Here is an 18631-nt window from a genome sequence, read left to right as displayed (position 1 = left end):
TAAACCTATTATATATATTAGATTTACAAAGCTAAATCTAATATATTGTCTTCTTGTAAAATTATCAACATTAAAAGTGTTAAGATTATATTTTCTTTTAAGGAGTATATATTATTACTTAATATATTATTAAGTGTGGCTATTTGTGTGAGATTTTATGGACCAGTTTTCTGTAAGCTTGATGCATCTTTGTAAACCACCTATTTATGTCTGTGCGCCCATTAAAAAAATGTTTAAAGTATAAATATGTACAAGTGATGGTACTGGCCTGTTTTGATGCGCCACGAGTCAACTTTTCTGGTCTCGAGCTCCTGTATCTGTCTTGTACGTGGTCCATCATCAGTGAACAGTGGCAGCAGGGCTGGTAACTCATTCATACGGAGGACGGTAGCCGGGGTCCAGGTTGAATTACACTGTAACATTTTGCAGGACCCATCAGTCAATACACTTTAACCCTGTTGTTTCAAAGTTGAAAAAAATGTAAACGGCAATGTCATTCACACAAACTGCATTTTCTGTTATAAAGAGATTAACCTGACACTTCCACACTGTAGGGGCTTTTAACAAAGTTGAATTTCCAATATGGTAGGAGAGGTTGTTGTTGTTGAGAGGATTGTTGTCATGTCCTCGCAGTGCCTGTAGTGGTGCTGTGAGGAGTCTGCTGTGGATCCAACAAAAATCCTCAGCAGCCTGCCTACTGCTTGTAATTTGCTCTGGATAGCTTATATTTAAATGCATCCTTATTTCAAGATATACCGAGCTCGATGAAGATCACTGTTATTATCCTGTCTCGAATATCGATGCACAAATAGCCTAGCTGATTCTAAGACATTTCGGCCGTCTATCTGGAGCGAATACCTCACACAGCCCATGCCAATTCAAGGTAAGTGAAGTCGTTTGCAGCCTCGGTCTCGATTTTTGAGTGTACCGTTTTGCACAGTCTTCAAACGGCTGGGCGTCCAATTTAGTCCGCTGGGTTATCGAAGCTAATAGGCCTCTTATTAATGACTCATTTATTTTATGACTTGTGATCTTACTAAATGACTCAGCGCCTTGAATGGTTACGAGGAGTTACGCAATGTTGACAATCCCAAGTCCTTTAGCCTGCTAATGTGACACTGTAACGAAAAATTCATATCGATTATTGCAGAGGCCTTCGGGGACAGGCCTTAAGCCTCAAATGCAGACCCTTTGTTTAAGAGTATTTCGCCATAAATGTCAGATTTTTATAAACACAAAAATCCCACGATTGGGGGCAATTGTTGCTTGTATTTTATGATAACGCTCGCATTTTTCTTAAAGTAACTAAACTGAAAATAGACCTTTTATAGTGCTGCTTTTCGTTTCCGTTTCCTGGTTAGCTACCGCCTACTAATCTGTGTTTTTAGCTTGTCAGCTAACTAGCAATTTTGACTTTTCGTGTATGGTCTGTCAATGAAAACGTATTTCTGCCTGAATATGGATAAAACTGTGTTTTATGGATTATGACACAGGAGTGTGTTACACGTAGATACGTTTACAATTTCATACTGTAAAGTTTCACGTCCATCCATCGGCTCCAAGCTAATGTTGGTAAGCTAATGTTAGTCACCGTTTGCTGCCTGTCCGGTTCTCCATATCTAAAGTTGTTAACGTGAACCCAGGCTGATACAAATGACACTTTAGCCAACACGTATCTCAGCTGTCAGATTAGTGGAAGCACATTTCCGTCAATGTGATGAAAAAAAATAGATCCTGTAAATCATTGACGTTATAACGAGTGAGTATGTTATCAAATTAATGAATTATCTGTATTTTCTCACAATAACGAGATAGTATCTAAAAAAATAATTCACTTATAATAAGTTTGTTTATTTTAGTAAAGTTTGTCATTGTAGCTAAGTCATTGTTTGGAGATTTTAACTATCTTTAGAACGTTTCCTATTAAGAGATACTACGGGAGTTTACCTAGCAATGTCTTCTTTTTTTGAAGAAGACAAGTACAAAGTAGAAGACATTAATCTTAATTGTCTTCTCATTTCTAAGGGTCTCTTATAGGCACTCAGGGCTATTTTGAAAACTCACAATTCAAGTTAAAAGAAGCAGCTAAATTCCTACTCAAGCTTGGCAGTTAACGCTACAAGTATCACTACAATATATTGTGATATACTCGCATCGTCCTGTTTGTATGCATTTTAAAATGTAATGATGCCTTTAAACTAGCAAGTGACTGTTTTAAAAGGTCTTTGCACTGTAATGCGAAGTCAGACCACGTTCATGCAAAAATACTTAGCACCAACATATTGTCTTAATAATGTACTTGGACTGGTAGCTGGAGAGATGCCAGTTCACCTCCTGGGCACTGCCAAGGGTGCTCTTGAGCAAGGCACCAAACCCTCAACTGCTCTGCCTTTCCATGGGCAGCCCCCCCCCCACTCTGACATCTCTCCATTAGTGCATGTATAGGTGTTGAGCATGTGTGTGTACTTCTGGCTTGTTTGTAATAACAATAGAGTGTAAATTGTAATTTCCCCTTGCGGGACTAAAGTATACATTATTATAATTGTTATTTTTATTACTACTGGAATGGACTGTCTGAGAATGACCTATTCTGTTTACCACCCATTTCTCAATGAGATATTTTGACATTGAAAATTAAGTGTTTAACAAAGTTTGTCTGGACTAAAATGTTCTCAAATAAGTAATAAAATGTCAGTGCAATATTTATTATTCGCATTATACAGTCTTAACAGTTTAACGATAATTACAAAATCAGTTGTACGTCTTGAAATGTCATTTTTTAACTCTAACAACACAGCATATTACATAGCATAATTATTTGGATATTTATTGTCATTAAAAACTTACATTAGCTAAGAGCTGGGTAAACAGTGACCTGTTGTAGAGGTAACTATTTCCATGCCTCTCAAGCATACCTCCACAGTATAACGTGTTAGTGATGTAATTTTTGGTTTCCCCTGACTTTATCCCATCAGCTGATGTTGTCAAGAACAAGAGTCACGTGATGTATGAAGGCAAACACATACACTTCTCAGAGGTGGACAATAAGCCGTTGTGCTCGTACAGCCCCAAGCTCTGCAAGCAGCGCAGACTAAATGGCTATGCTTTCTGTATCCGGCACGTTCTGGAGGATAAGACAGCCCCCTTCAAGCAATGTGAATATGTGGCCAAGTACAACAGCCAGCGATGTACCAACCCCATCCCCAAGTCAGAGGACCGCAGGTGTGTATGTTTGTGTGCCTGTGTTGTAGCATATTCCACTATGCTGTGCAGAAAACATTGTGTTCATAGTATGCTGAGGATGTGTTCTTGTTTTACAGATACTGTAACAGCCACCTGCAGGTTCTGGGCTTTATCCCCAAGAAGGAACGAAAAAAGAAACATGATGCTTTGGAGGAAATGCGCTCACGGGCTCACCTGGAGTCAGTGGCTCTCAACATAACTGTGCCCTCTCTGGCTCTGAAAACTCCCAATGGTCTAGATGAACTTCCGCCATCTCCTCCCTGTACACGCTTGTTACCCCTGCCTGATGGGGAACTCTTGGACCCTTTTGCCTTTTATGAGGATGACACAGATGGGGAGGAGGTGGGTACTAATTGGAAGGGCAGCGCCATCAAGAAGAAATTACAGAGTCGGCTGGTGCTCAACCAGAAACTTTGCCATGACACAGACCTCTTCCAGCCACCTCCTGAGCACTTTAGTCCCTCTCCTGCCCCCCGTGTCCTCCCCTCTTCGCCGCTCAACACTCATCTCCCACGGCAGCAGTCAGGTCTTCTCCAGCCTCCCCAGCACTCCAGCGTGACTTCCTTCATCTTTCCAGGACAGCAGCAGGGTTTATTATGCAATCCACCACCACCTCCTCAGACGGTCAACTTTCTGCCTCCAGGGATGCCCGCTAATGCAGCACCCAGTCCAGTGCAACCTTCTGGGCCATCACTCAGCAGGAAAATGCCTTTCACTGCTACTCACTTGCCTGTCAGTTGCAAGGACAGTGGCAGTAACAATCAGCGGCACATGGTTGTCATGCATCCCGCTGCCTTCTCACCTTCTGCCAGCTGCATGGCCAGGTTGCAACATCTGGTGCAGCTCTGTGCCAAGACACACGAGGAGCATGGAGACCTCTTTCCTCATCTAGGTGCTTAACTTAAATGCAGTTACCAGTCACTTTTTTCTTATACATTTAATGTGCAGTTTTTAGGGACTGTCTAAGATAGTTCACATATAGTGTGGCAATTGAGATTTGAGCCTACTGACATAGTTGAGCTGCTCTAACAAGTTCTCTTCCAGGACTGGACTGGTCAGAAGACAGTGCTGACGATGATGATGATGAGGAAGAGGCAGAGACATTTGTTCCTTTCCAGAACTCTTGGAGACCACAGAATGGGTCGGTATCTCAATACTTAAACCCACAGTATAAACATGACCTGACACGTCTCGTCATGATTGCAATTAATTGTTTTCTAAATAGGTTGGAAGATGACCGCGGTTCCTCGCGGAGAACGCGGCTACTTAGGCTTTGCTCCTATCTCCAGGAGAAATACAAGCACATGTGCAGGCAGGAGAGGGCGAGTATCCGCCAAAAGAGATACCGCTATGCCTTCCGCAAAGCCTTGCTGCACGCTGCCAGTAACAACCCCAACTGTGCTGGGCAGCTGATCCAGGAGTTGCGTGGTGCCTCTCGAAGCTCTTCAAGGTATTCTCACATATACAACATAGTCACAGTAAGACCAACTCCCATATGTTGGGAGGTGCCAGCATGGTTAAACCAGTCACAAACCTTCCATCACCCACCTGTGTTTAATATCATCGCAACTAGCAAAGTGTGCTTTCATGACTGACTTGTTGATCTTCTAATCTTGCGATCTTCATCTCCTGATCTGAAACATAAAAAAACATAACACACTTGGATTGTTGTCAGTGTTACGACAGTTCTGGGTCTGTATGTCTCTACAGTATGGCTCCAGCAGGGCAGCAGAACACAGATTCGGGGACCTGCAGTGGCAGCACAAAGGGCCAGGCCTGCAACAACAGGGCTCTGCCCTTCACTCGACACTGCTTTCAGCGTATCCTTTCCACTACATCGCTGATTCCTACAGCTGGTCGCTAAGTGCAGAAGAATGGCTTCTGTTTTAAATATGTTTATCAGTTTCAGTTGTACATGTTTTAAATGATATCACATTGCTGTGAGGCTGTACAGTATTCGTTTTTATGTTGGAGTACCACCACAGAGTATCACATGCTCTGTCTAGTTTATTGTGTTATTTCCTTTATTGTACTCTGCAGACATCCTGTTGAATCGTTCCCAGCAGCTCTTTGCCAGTTGCACAGCCAGATTTGCAGATGGTCAGCAGTGCTCCATCCCTGTGTTCGATATCACGCACCAGACTCCACTCTGTGAAGAGCATGCCAAAAAAATGGTGAGTTCAATATTCAGGCAAGGGCAATTATGGAAATACCTTCTCTTTTGCCGAGTTAGATAAGATTGATGACACTCAGACGTGAGAATGGTATCAATCTGATGACTCGATGCTCTACCACACAAAACTCACAGGATAACTTTCTACGAGGGGATGGTAACCGGCGAGTGCAGCACCAGCAACAGCGAAAGCCACGTAAAAAGACCAAACCCCCGGCTCTCACCAAAAAACACAAGAAGAAGAGGAGGAGAGGGCCGCGGAGGCCTCAGAAACCCATCCCTCCAGCGTTGCCACAGGGGAACCTGGGAATGCCTTCTACAAGCTTAGCAATGCCCTCACAGGCCAGCATCAGGTCTGCTACACTCGTTTCTCTACATCGACTTAAAAATGTAGTGTGCAGAGCATCAGTGTCAGGGAGAATACCCTCATCCACACACTCTCGTGTCACACACATTTTATCGGCTCCTTCTCTTCAGTAGCATTTTGTATTTCTTAACTAAGCTGTTTTTAATCTCATCTTTGTGGTAGGAGCCCTTCCACTCCAGACCTGAGTACAGAGGAGCTTCCTGACGATATCACCAATGAAATGGCAGACATTCCAAATGACCTCGAGCTAAACCAGGAGGATTTCTCTGATGTGCTACCCAGACTACCTGATGACCTGCAGGATTTTGACTTGTTTGAAGGTTGTCCTACAGCTCCTTATTTCATGTATTTTAACAAATCCCTGTATGTGATTTTTGTAATGATAAATGTTGCATATGTATTTGTGTGAATGTGTAGGTAAAAATGGGGAATTATTGCCCACCACGGAGGAGGCTGAGGAGCTGGTGCGAGCACTGCAGGCTATGGGGTCTTACCCAGATTCTTTGGTGTGCCTGACCTCAATGGGAGACCTGGCCCCATCTGAAGGAGTGGACCACCGAGCCATGACTGTGTTCCCTGGGCCAGTCCAGCCGGGGGGCATGGGGGACCTGCTTAACAGCCGCATACCTACAGAAAACTTCACTAGCCTTGAGCTGGAGGACAACCTACTGCAGTCCACTGCGGGTCACTTCCCCCCCTCACCGCCATCTCAGCCCACTAACCAGCCCCAGACATCATGTTCCAACCTGCCCTCATCTTCTTCTACCGTAGCCCACTCTACCACCTCCCTGCTCACTCAGACATCCATAACAGAGCGAACGTTTTCCCGGGCACACACATCCCACGTCATGGCCAAGTCGAATGTGCCCACATCATCGCCCCAAGGCAGCCACTACAGCAGTGAGCACGTGCCATCACCATACAGTGACCACATGTCTTCTCCCCATGCCAGCTCCTTCCAGACAGACACCCCTCTACTGCTGGAAGTCCCTCTCAGTGGGGTACCAGGACCTCCGCGCTCATCATGGAACAATCTCCCTCTCCCCCTTACAGACCCCACACAGTTTGGCAATCTCATAGGATCAGAAAGTCATCTCATATCCACCTCCCTGTCCACGCCCCCGACCACCACCCACTCTGTGACAATGCAGCCCATGGCTGCGCTCTCAGCAATGCCCCAGAGTGGCATGACAGGTTTGACGACATCCCCTTCGCCCTCATCCTCCCTCCCATCCTCTTCACACAATCTTTTAACCTGCACACAGCCCAAGCAGCAGCTCCCACAGTTCAGCGCGGCCTTTGGCCATCAATTGGCCTCCCACAGTGGCATCCCGAAAGACGTGCAGCCCAGCCACAGCTCCACAGCACCTCCCGCTGGCTTTTCCATAGTTAGTGCCACTGCTGCAGGTGCCAACAGCGCCACACCACCGTTCACGCAAAGTAAATGAGAGCAGTCGGCCTGCAGCGGCTATATGACGGTCTGTGGACTCACGGTCACTTACAGTTTAGTTGACTGGCTCCTGATTGACCATCCCTCTTCATCTGCTACATGTGTGCAATGTGGTAATAGTGCACTATTTGATAATGAATTTGCACAACCTCAGATTTTCCTCCATCTTTTCTATTTTCGTTCTTTTATTCTGTAGCCAGGCGGTCAATGGAATTTTAAGTCAGTGTGAGTCCACTTGTTTGATGCCTTGTGGTTTCGTCAGCAAGGATTAACTGGCAGCATTTGTGATGAAATAAACGGGTGAAAATTGGCAGAAGGACCTTAGCAGAGATTCTGTCCCAGTGCTCAGAATTCGTTGACGTAGAAGCCTCAATCAGTGGTCGGTTTGTTTGCTTTGCCAGTTGACGTTTCAAATTACTTGCCCTTGCATTTCTAATTCCCCACCTGTTTCAAACACTGCTTCTGTCACCCTCCTGAAAAACAAAGAGTACAGGTTGTGATATTTGTGACCCATTATGTTTCAAGCTATTTAACTGTTATCATGATAAAGAATCTTACGGAGTCAGATTTCACAGTCATATCTATTTACCAAAATAATTTTAAACCGCTGTTTTTATATTGTGTATACTGTATATGTGCTCATTTATTGGTTTGCTCAGATGTCAAAATCTCTAACCTCACCGTTGGTTGTGGGACTCTGAGTGGTCTAGTAGACACTTGAAGGTAATTATAGTTTCTTAAAGCAATAAATACATTAACATAACTCTAGCATTGTAAGGCATTTTATTGCTCTCATTACATGGAGCTTCACTTGCTGGATCAGGAATATATTTTTAACTGGTGCAAACATTTTTTATTTTACAGCAGTTTCACTTAGAACTAGAGCCTATAGCAACCAGTAATCAGGTCAGCCTAACTTCTCATACCGAGTAGATTTTTAAGGCTATTAAGTGAGTTTCAGTGTTAATGGTAGGGGTGATGATGGTGTAATCCAGGGACACCGTGTCTACTCTAAAGGTGCTCTCTGTTCCACATATACAATGGTTACAATTTCAGTGTCAGGACTCTTAAAAACAAAACAAACAAAAAAAACACTGTAAGACAACAAGGCCAGAACACCCAGAGCGGGATTAGGTTGGTGATTTAAATGGTATACATTGGTGTGTTAAGCAGTGTCTGATTTACTCTAAAACTCACTTATAAAACGATTTTAAGCTAAATGATGCAAATATGGTCTGATTTTAATTTTAAATGATAACCACATGAGGTCCTCCCCTTTCAGCTACCGACTCATACAGCAGTACAACCATGGCTTTTGATAGATATTATATTTGACGGATTGTCAGGCGTTGTCGAGTATTAGAAATATAGAGTAGCAAGTCTATCTTGGGGTTTGTTGGTAAATTGAGTAGCAATGGATTCAAATTGTTATTTGCAATGTATTCAGTGGAAACTGTGTCTTGTGGAATGAGTCCCTTGTTTTTAATGGCTATCAAAAATAGTTGCAAGTGCAACGAGAAATGTATAAAAACTTTGTTTAAAAATGGTTGCAAGGTGGAGGGAGCAATGTTTGTATGCTGTCATTTAATTTAAAAATGATATTCTGATGGGAAAGTCTTTTTGATAGCTATTAAACTACAGGAAGAAGCTTTGAGATTTGCATGGGGAAGCAACTTTTTGTGTGAAAGCATTAGTTTTAGATTATGGTCACTGGCTTGATTCTTGGTGGTATGAAACATAGAAATATATACATCACCATTTCTTTTTGTGGCGAAAAACAGATTGTTAAAGTATGTTTTCCAACAGATTTGCACAGGAGTGGATGAGGTCGGTGGTGTTTCACATGTCCCGTATCTGTCTTGCCTTTTCTTTTCTTTTTTTCTTTCGTTTGGACGCTTATTAAATGAACAGCTGCCATCATTACCAGCTCTGAGCCTGCACCAGACCCCCGCCCCCCACCCCCAATCATTTCCAGCTGTGAGAAGGCCCAGTTCTGTCTCTCCCTTCCAAAGAGAAAACACATAATGAAGTGTAAACCTGTAGCTCTACCAGAGACACCTGGGCTTCTCAGTGACTGCAGTATTGTAACTAAGTCAAACACAGTGCCCTTAAAAGTTAAAACAAATAAATTAAGTTGGATGAAAATGTTCGCAAGGAATTACTGCTGTATCCACATAGCATGATTAGTCACTGCACCAGTTTACTCTCCCAAAAACCACGTAGAACAAAATGAACAGGGCTTGTACTGTAGGCACATTTAACTGCTTGAATTCGGAGATGGCTGACAAATTCCTATACTCATTGAATGTACTGTATTACTGTTTTTAAGGATAGGATGAGCTAATCTAGTCACCTTTTGTTATTGGTCCTTGTTTAATTTGTCTAAGGTATTTTTTGTATACAAAGGTTTACATTTTTATGTATATTTTTCTTGTGTACAAATTATGTAATATGTGTACAAACACTGTATGTTATATCTGTATATAGTGTGAGAAATTTGATCTTTTGTTTTTGGATGTATAAATAAAACTTGCTGTGAGGTATTTGCTGAAATAGTTTTCGGTGTTTTCTTTTAACTTGTCGCTTACAAAAAATGTCCACTACAGATGGTGAGGTGAGGTGTTGTTGCATGCACATCACCACAATCTGCTGCAATATACTGCTTTGTTAGTACTGCATTTAACCAAATCTTTCCATGCAGATGGACATCATATTTACTCTGGATTTTAAGCCAAATTGGTGTCAGTTAGACTCGACACAAGGCATTGTATTTTATAAGCAACTGAACACCTAATTGTAAAATGTAACCACTACTGATTATTCAATGTTAGAATTTTGCTAACTTAATATGAAGTATTGAAATAATTTACTTCATTTTCAGAATGCATAGGGACTAAATTCCCCTTCTAAAAATAGTGAGCTGAAAATTGCATCTTTCTCAGCAGAGGTTTTTAATTTAATTTTACAAATTACAATAATAAAAAAACAGCAATTCACTTAGTTAATCTCATGATTTTTACTTAACTTGTGCATTTTAAAAAACTATCACGGGTTGCTGTGCACAGATTTGTCTAATTTAAGATTGTAATACTGTAACAACATGCAAGAAGGATGATTTTTTTCAAGAGGCGCTGTAGACTGGCGGATGCTGTTGTAACTGTTCCGAATCACAAGAAATCTCAAAAAGCTGTCGCGGGCAAGCACATTTCAAATAAGGTCAGGTCAAACAATGGCAAAACTATTCATCATTCAAGTACTGGCTTTTTATTTTTTCCTTAAATCATTTGACAACTTTCAATAAATCCAACAACACTGTCCTGAATTAGCAAACATGTATACTGGACAATTAACTGTCAGCAAAGTCACAACATTAAATGTACATTTCAAGTGATTGCTATCCAGTGTTTACTGAAACTTTAACACACCACAGAACCAAACTTTACTCCCTCTATTACATAATACTGCTCTTTTGGGTTATAAAAATAGTTTTAATAGAATATATGCCTACTTGTGCTAAGAAATGACTCCTGGTGATCACATCGCTTTATTGCCATTTAACACACAAAACTAATATTATTCTCACATAATATTGTAGCCTTATAAAGTACCATTTAAAAAAAAAAGAAACTAAATAAATTTGCAAAATGCAACATAAAAGATAAGTAAACCATGAAAAAGGTGCAAATTGTGTTGAATTTGTCTGTTTGGGATGGAGGCTTAGCTACATGGCACATGAAAAGTAAGAATGGAGAGCATAGTCATTTTTCACAGAAGCACAAGGAAAATGGAAATCATTGAGTGTGGTACCTCTTCTTGATTTGTTTAATGGGTTTCATTTGAACAATATTTGATTAAACTGTGTATTTCACCAATTAGCAAGCGGAAAAAAGAGAATGTCTTTGGAGATAAATGTGGAGTATATTATATTCTGTTTAAACGAAAAAGCGTTAAAATAATAGTTGGACACAATAGGAAATAAGCTCATTTGCTTTTTTGCGGAGAGTAACATAAGAAGATGGACACCGCTCTCTTGTCTTTACAGTTGCTAGCTAAATATGAAGCTACAGCTAGCAGCATTTCTTTGTTGTTGCTAGGCAACCACTGGAGATACCAGGAAGTTATTGGTCAGAGCCAAGAAATAGTCCAGCACATAGTAAACCTCCTGCAAGATGCCAAACTGTTGTTTTACACTTCAGCTTTCGTACGAAATAAACCATCAACCAATGTGTTAATTAGCCTGTTTAGAGGTGCTGGTCGGCAGATGTTACCTCTGGACCAGGGATGTAGCTCTGGACACAGCTTAGCCAAAGGTTAGCCGTTTCCGACCAATCTTCATTCTTTGTGCTAAGCCAGCAGACTTGGTTGCATATTTAATGGAAAAAAAATATAGGTATATAAATATATATATAAGAACAATCTTCTAATCGCTTTCCCCCCTAGAAAACAAATAATCGTACTCCCTGAATGCTGAGTTCTCTCTTTAACTTACCCTGTTTACTATGTTCTGCCCATGGCAAACAGAATGCATCCTATGACTCCAAACCTTTTTTTTTTTTTTCCTTTCGTCTGTGAAAAAAAATGTGTAAGTTTGTTCATGCATGTGTCATACTGGCAAGGAATGAAAGAAATACTTTTGATCTTTTATCATTTGTCTTTTAAAAGTTTTGCTGCATATGCATTGTAATGCCAGAGGAGGGAAACAGAATTAAATCAAATCACAACAAACGCATTGGATCTAAAATTTTAAAGTGGATACTATTCATCCCGTTCATCACAAATACTCTAAGGCTGATTCCACTCGGTTGAGGACTAAACATTCCTCCAGTCCTGCAGCAGTATACTACAACGCATACTGTTTAGGCCAACCAATAGGCTTTATGCTCTTATGATATCATGCACATTCCTCTTATGCTATTCAGAAGTAGTAGCAGTGCAACTGGTCTCTGAACACCTTCTGGCTTTATGTTAATATGTACATCTGAGAGCAGTGTCATCTACTAGGTGAGAAGTCTTTGTTTATATGCCTTTTCTGTACAACTAAAAAAACTCTCAAAAGTCCAAATGGAAAGATACAGCAAATATTACACTGCATGACCATCTCCAGAGTCCAAGCTGTGAGACTTCAGGTAGACTTTATTTTGTCCCAGATAGCATACTTGCAAAATATTGTAAGTCTCATGCTACTGTTTCATGGCTACTTTATTTATAGTCAAAAGGCATTTATACTTGAAGTGCAATTAAAGCTGTAGGTACGCTGAGGAGATAGATAGTACCACTGCAGCTCCTAGGAAGACTAACAGAGTCTGCTGATTCATAAACTAGATGATCCCACTGCCCTGTTAATGGAATGAATGGACAAAACCTCATTTCATTTAACCAGTCAAAAACACACCACAAAGAAAAAAAAGAAGGGAGGAGGCAAAGTCCAACAAACCGACAACTCGAGGCCTTTGGAGCTGGCAACAGAGCATCCAGTGTTTATAACTGGTGGGGGCTTCATTGATCCAGCCTTTTGTTTTTTTACATTCTCACAGCAACGCGTGTGAAACCGAAAGGTTAAAGAGAATTAAGAAATATAGAATAAATCAATAGTAAAACATGATAGAGGGCAGCCATTTTCATTCAATGGATCTGTACTAAAATTTTACAACTGGAGAAATCAAAGACCGATATACAGAAGAACAAGTAGAAAGGCAAGGCAATCTCATGTATGGCCATTTTAGTCTCAAAATATTCACCCCACAAACATTTTCTACAGTTTGCATTTGGCCATTTGTACACAGTGATCCATTACAAACACTCCATTATTTGTTCATGAATCTGTAGAAATTAGCTTATTTACAAGTCTGTACAACCACCCTATAGAGCTCTTTCCATCTCCCAGAGGACCCAATACACTTAAAGCAGGATACCTGAGTTTTCAATAGAATGCTTCAACCCACTCGTCACGCTTCACCGCACATTTCACAGGATCTCTCGCACTGCCACTCACACGCACACAATTAAGCAAGGTACTTTCTCCAAAAGGATAAGGAAGTGTAAACCTTTGTGAAAAAGCCACAAACTCACCAAAACCAATAACTCAAGAGTCCTTGCAGAAAGATAGTTGACTCCATCATAAAAAAGAAAAAGAAAAAAAAAAAACAGTTGTAAAGGAGGTATTGAGAAGGGACATCTCTCAGCAGGTGGCAGCCATGGTGACTGGCCACTGACTGTCCTGAATAGGACCCTCTGGTGGTGTGCTAGCGGATAAACAGACATTACGTAGGCCAGGATTTGCTTCAGGAAAATTAGTGATGGAGACTTTCCTGGGAGATTTCATCCCGGCTGTGGAGGTCAGAGGAAAAGATCTGACGACTGCCACCAGGGTGGAAGATCAGGGCAGAGCTGGATGTGGCTCCTCTCAATGACTGGCAGCGGTTTGTGGCACAGAAAACCTGAAGAACATGAGAAAAAAGGTTCATATTTACTGTCTAAACAGGCCTTGGGATGAAACTACTATCACACTAGTGACTGTAAAGTTCATTACACAACAGCACAGGATGGATGGAAAATAAATAGCCCCTTTATTATTCCTATATCTTATATTTCACTGTGAACCAAAGGGTTGGACAGCTGGACCAGTCAACTGTCAGGCAGAGAGACTGTCAGTGGCCTCACAATATGTCCCTAATGTTCCCAATAGATGGGCACATACATACATCACGTTTAGGAAGTAAATATGCAATGTCCTGGGACTTTGACATTTAAATATAAGTATAAGAATATGATTAGAAGTGATAATATGAACCCTGATTACCTCTGAAGTCTCTGCACTAGTTCAGCTACCAGGGAGTCACATATCCCTGGGTGTGTTTCTTCTGCCAGGAAAATGGCCTCCCGCAGCTCCTCTGCAGCCTGCGGCTTGCCGTTGCGCGTCTCGCCCTTTTCTTTCAACTGCAAAAATGACATCATCAAGAAAACGTTATATTTGAACTTTCTTAATATTTTATTGGTAGCGTAATCTGACAAATGTATCTGAACATGCAGTAGATTTCAATCAGTGTGATCTGCATTGATTGGATAGATTACAACAATTATACAATAGTTTTATTTTAAATCATACATTCGGTTGATGATGTTCGTTTTAACTTGGGTTAACCTGTTGGTGCCATTACCTCAGTAAACAATGGAGAAAAGATTGTTGATAAGCTTTGTGACAAAGGCCTGTTTGAACTCTCCGGACTCTCCTGTATCTGAAAAACAAAAAAAAAAAGATTTTAAAGTTGAAAAAGGGAAATCTGAGACCTTTGACATATGGAAGACATGGCTTTGCCAAAAGTATTTACTACTAATGTAATACTTTTCCCCCTCTACAACGCGGTATGGTCCCACCTGTTTTCCTTCAAGCTCAGCAGGCTGTGCTGCTCCATTCTGAAACTTTTTGAGGTCCTTCTCCCTGATGGTGTTGAAGATCCAGTCATCGCTGCCAGCATCATCTCCTCCAGCAGCCTGGCCATTTGGCTCCCTACGGTCACACAGGATATTAGGATCATTATTAGTGTACTCAGAGTTGCCAGATTTTGTTTTCCATATCGATATTGTGATATGAGATTAGATATCGTCTTAGCTTTTGGATACCGTAATATGGTAAGTGTCGTCTTAACCTGGTTTTAAAGGCTGCATTGCAGTAAAGTTATGTCATTTTCTGAACTTACAAGACTGTTCTAGCTTTTCCATTATTTGCCTTTAACCACTTAGTCATTATATCCACATTACTGTTGATCATTTATCAAACATTTTGTAATTATTACAACAATATCTTTGTGGTAACAATATCAAGGTATTTGGTAAAAAATATTGTGATATTTGATTTTCTCCACATCACCTAGCCCTACTTTAGAGTATACATTTGCCCTGTCTTGCCCCCCCCCCCCCCCCCCCCCCCCCCCCCCCCCCCCTCCAAACTGGATGGTGATGGTGCAGACAACTTACTCATCAGATTCAGAGCTGGATTCTTCCTGAGACTGCTGGGATTTCCACCTCTTGTATCTGTCAATCAGCTCTGTCAGATAGGACGTCTTTTTGGAATGCCTTACAATGTATTTATGTTTTAACAGCTCTTTGGCAGTTGGCCTCTAAGAAAAACAGAAAACAACACTAAAAATGAATATTAAAAAAAAAGACTGTGCACTATTACTATGTGACCGGATGAACAAGAGTCTTTTTGACTTACAAAGCTAGGCTCCTTATTTAAACAGGCTTCAACAAATTCTTTAAGTGGTTTACTGTAGTTTCCTTCCAGTGTTGGTGGATTGTTCTTTGGGATGAGGAATAAGACCTTCATAGGATGAAGCTCAGAGTGTGGCGGCTCTCCTTTAGCCAGTTCTATTGCCGTTATTCCTAATGACCAGATGTCGGCCTATAAAACAAAGACATTTGGGACAGAAAAGAGATCATAATAAAGCAGCAGAATTTCACACATTTGTCCACAAATTCACACTGACACAATGACAGTTTAAATGTGAAATGACATTTAAACTGGCTTACTTGAGCAGCATGGGTGTATTTGAGGAAGCTCTGCAAACTCGTAGACTGATTAGTGGTTGAGTTGACAAAGCGCTCTGACTCATGTTGTGGTTATTCCAAAAATATGTATTTGGTCTTTTTTAGTCTAGAAAATCAGTCTGAAATATAGTTCTTTAAAGACTAGCCCACAGTGGTAAACAGAGCAATGAAAACAAGGACTAAATGTCCTTGTATCAATGTATCATTTGGAAGCAGTTTCAGACAAATCCTTCTTTGGACAATGCCTCACCACCATTTTATCAATCTCATATTGATCTGTTAACACAGCATGGTTGTTTCACGGTCTGTTTAACAACAGGTATTGCCTCAGGGCCTTAGATAAGTTTGGTAAAATGATTTTTATACATCAGCAGCATTACATTTTCATCCCAAGGAGAGACACCAGACCACTACACCACGTTCCAAATTGTTATGCAAATGTTATTTCACACTGATTTTCCTAGATAGTGGATGCAAATGACAGTCAGTATAATTTTCAAGTCATCAACCGTCAGGGTACAAGTTGAATTTCATTGAACAAACCACCCAATGAAAAGATTATTTTTTCCAATAAATAAAAAACTCAAAATGCACAGTTCCAAATTATTATGCACAACAGAAGTGCAAAACATTTTATAGGTTGTAAAGAACTGAAAATGGTCATTTGTTGAAGCATTAGGTGATATGTATTGAAATCAAAAGCTATTTCAATCAAACATCTTAACAAAGCAAGATAGCTTTTTGAACCATGGAAGAAAGGGGTCAGTCAGAAACTCTATATACTTTGCTGAGGACATTTTCACCCCCTCAGGGATCCTAAAAGGGGCCTACCAGCTCTCTCCCCATGATTCCAGCCCAAAACATGACTCCGCCACCTCCTTGCTGACATCGCAACCCTATTGGTACACGGGGGCCATCCACCAACCATCCACTACTCCATCCACCTGGACCATCCAGGCTTGCACGGCACTCATCAGTAAATAAGACTGTTTGAAAATCAGAGAGATCCTTTTTCTTTCCCATATTGCTTGAAACCTGTGGCCTGCTTAATAATGTGGAACATCCTTCTTAAGTAGTTTTTTTTTTTTTTTTTTAATTGGGCTCACCTATCAAACTAATTATCATAGGTGTCTGAGATGCATTTCAGGGCTCCAAAGAGCCCAGAGACACAATACCACCCATGAGTTTGATTCAAAAACTAAATGTTTTATGTTTATGACTCTGAATTCCAATTTGCATGATTTAAAACGCAGTGTAAAGCAGATTTGACACACATCCCTGTATGGATCTGAATAATATAAACACTTATGACTTTGACATTGTAATAAGATTGTCGTATCGCATAAAAGGCACTCACCGTACCTTCTCCCCTTCTTGCACCGGTGTTGCTGGACTCACCACTGGCCCACAGGTCAACTAGCCCAATATAAAGAGTTCCACTACTCCACATGTGTAATCCAACCCAGTTGATGTGGTAAACATACAGTAAACTTGTGTGAGCCAGCTGTCAAACTTCATTGCCACTGTGGTGCAGTGACTTGGGACATGTGCAGTAAAGTTTACTTACATTTAAAATGTCCATCAGCAATTTCTTGTTATCAATTAAACCATTCTCTCCAAAACATTGTACATTTCCTTGGGATTCTGCTTTCCAACACTAAACTTGACTGTGATAACAACACAAGTTGAGATAATTCTGACCTTTGAATCGTAGGCCGATTGCTTTATGACTTCAGGGGCCATCCAGAAAGGAGTACCAACAAATGTGTTCCTTTTTATCTGGGTGTCTGTCAGCTGGCCTGCCACTCCGAAGTCAGCCAGCTTCACGTCGCCTTGTTCTGACAGCAACACGTTTGCAGCTGAAAGCAAGAAGACAAAATTATTGCTTTTTGATAACATCAAGTGTTTAAATGAACATTCAGTATTCAAAGAGATACAGACAATGCTATGTCTCAACCATTTTAGTATAAATGGTTTAGCGGTAACCTGCTTTCTGCAATTTAAGATCTTGGTTAGAAAAAAAGGATTATTTGGTCTTGTAAAGCATTAAATCAGGTTTCCAAAAGCTTAGGAAACATGTTTTTTTTCTTTCTATGGATGTCATAAAATTAAAAATGCCCCCTCTATTACCCATCCCTATTTCAACACAAAGATTATTTATAAAAGACTAAGACATGACATATTACAGATCTCAACAGAATTTATATTCAAGTGTAAAATGTGACAAGATTAAAGGTATGACTTGTGTTTGGGTCCAAATACAGACAGCACTCAACGGCTGGTGAACACTGATTGCAACACACATTAAAGCCTCACTTCAGCATTATTAACATGAAAATAGAGACCATGTTGTCAAGATAAAACTATTTACTAGACTGTTGTTAAAAGCAGGCAATGCCATGCACCAGTCGTACCTTTGATATCTCTGTGGATTTTTTTTTCAGAGTGCAGGTACTCCAGCCCTTTCAGAATCTCTCTCAGAATTGTGGCAATCTGCGTTTCATCCAGAGCACCTGGTTCCAACTAGAAGAACGGATAAATTAGAAGAGGATCTTTGTCTTTTTTTTTTTCAGAGAACTGTCCTGCAGTCTGCAAATGAAATTGTTTAAAAAGGTCCCAAGGCATGAACATTTCACTTTATGGGAGGTATTTTAAAGATTAACATGCATTCCCCCAGCCTGCTTGTGGTCCCCCAGTGGCTTGCCCCTTATGACCTCATAAGGGACAAAGTTACCTCCACTTTCTCTCCTGTGGCTGCCCAGAGAATTTGACCCAACCATGAGAAAGAGAGAGACATCATGGTTTCCAAATGAGCAAAGGGGCAGTTGGTCAACGCCACACTCCCACCCTA

The 18631-nt window shown here is 40.8% G+C and overlaps 2 protein-coding genes across 3 annotated transcripts in view; one reads left to right on the top strand and one right to left on the bottom strand.

Moving 5' to 3' along the window:
- Positions 1-32: 32 nt before the first annotated feature.
- On the top strand, positions 33-7662 carry LOC117953434 (INO80 complex subunit D). Of its 2 annotated transcripts, XM_034886445.1 has the most exons (10): positions 33-883; positions 2976-3222; positions 3321-4135; positions 4288-4384; positions 4469-4693; positions 4954-5063; positions 5284-5417; positions 5552-5769; positions 5946-6103; positions 6201-7231. In XM_034886445.1, exons 1-10 carry the CDS (start codon positions 871-873, stop codon positions 7229-7231), a joined length of 3048 nt encoding a protein of 1015 aa, XP_034742336.1. In that variant the 5' UTR covers positions 33-870. The 2 variants fall into 2 exon arrangements, with proteins under 2 accessions (XP_034742336.1, XP_034742335.1); XM_034886444.1 differs by having other exon boundaries at positions 4288-4693; positions 6201-7662.
- A 2812-nt stretch (positions 7663-10474) lies between these two features.
- Positions 10475-18631, bottom strand: part of stk24a (serine/threonine kinase 24a (STE20 homolog, yeast)) — a 15465-nt gene continuing 7308 nt past the window's right edge. The window contains exons 4-11 of the mRNA XM_034886448.1: positions 18195-18303; positions 17482-17639; positions 15449-15634; positions 15208-15350; positions 14608-14740; positions 14391-14468; positions 14033-14169; positions 10475-13670 (exon numbers count right to left, since the gene is read on the bottom strand). Coding sequence (XP_034742339.1) covers positions 13637-13670; positions 14033-14169; positions 14391-14468; positions 14608-14740; positions 15208-15350; positions 15449-15634; positions 17482-17639; positions 18195-18303 — 978 coding nt within the window. The 3' untranslated portion in view covers positions 10475-13636. The remainder of the gene's footprint in view (positions 13671-14032; positions 14170-14390; positions 14469-14607; positions 14741-15207; positions 15351-15448; positions 15635-17481; positions 17640-18194; positions 18304-18631) is intronic.

This window comes from Etheostoma cragini, chromosome 11 (assembly GCF_013103735.1).
Source record: "Etheostoma cragini isolate CJK2018 chromosome 11, CSU_Ecrag_1.0, whole genome shotgun sequence".
Taxonomy (NCBI): Eukaryota; Metazoa; Chordata; class Actinopteri; order Perciformes; family Percidae; genus Etheostoma; species Etheostoma cragini.
Note: the sequence above shows the minus strand (reverse complement) of the source record. Positions and strands in the feature narration are given on the sequence as shown.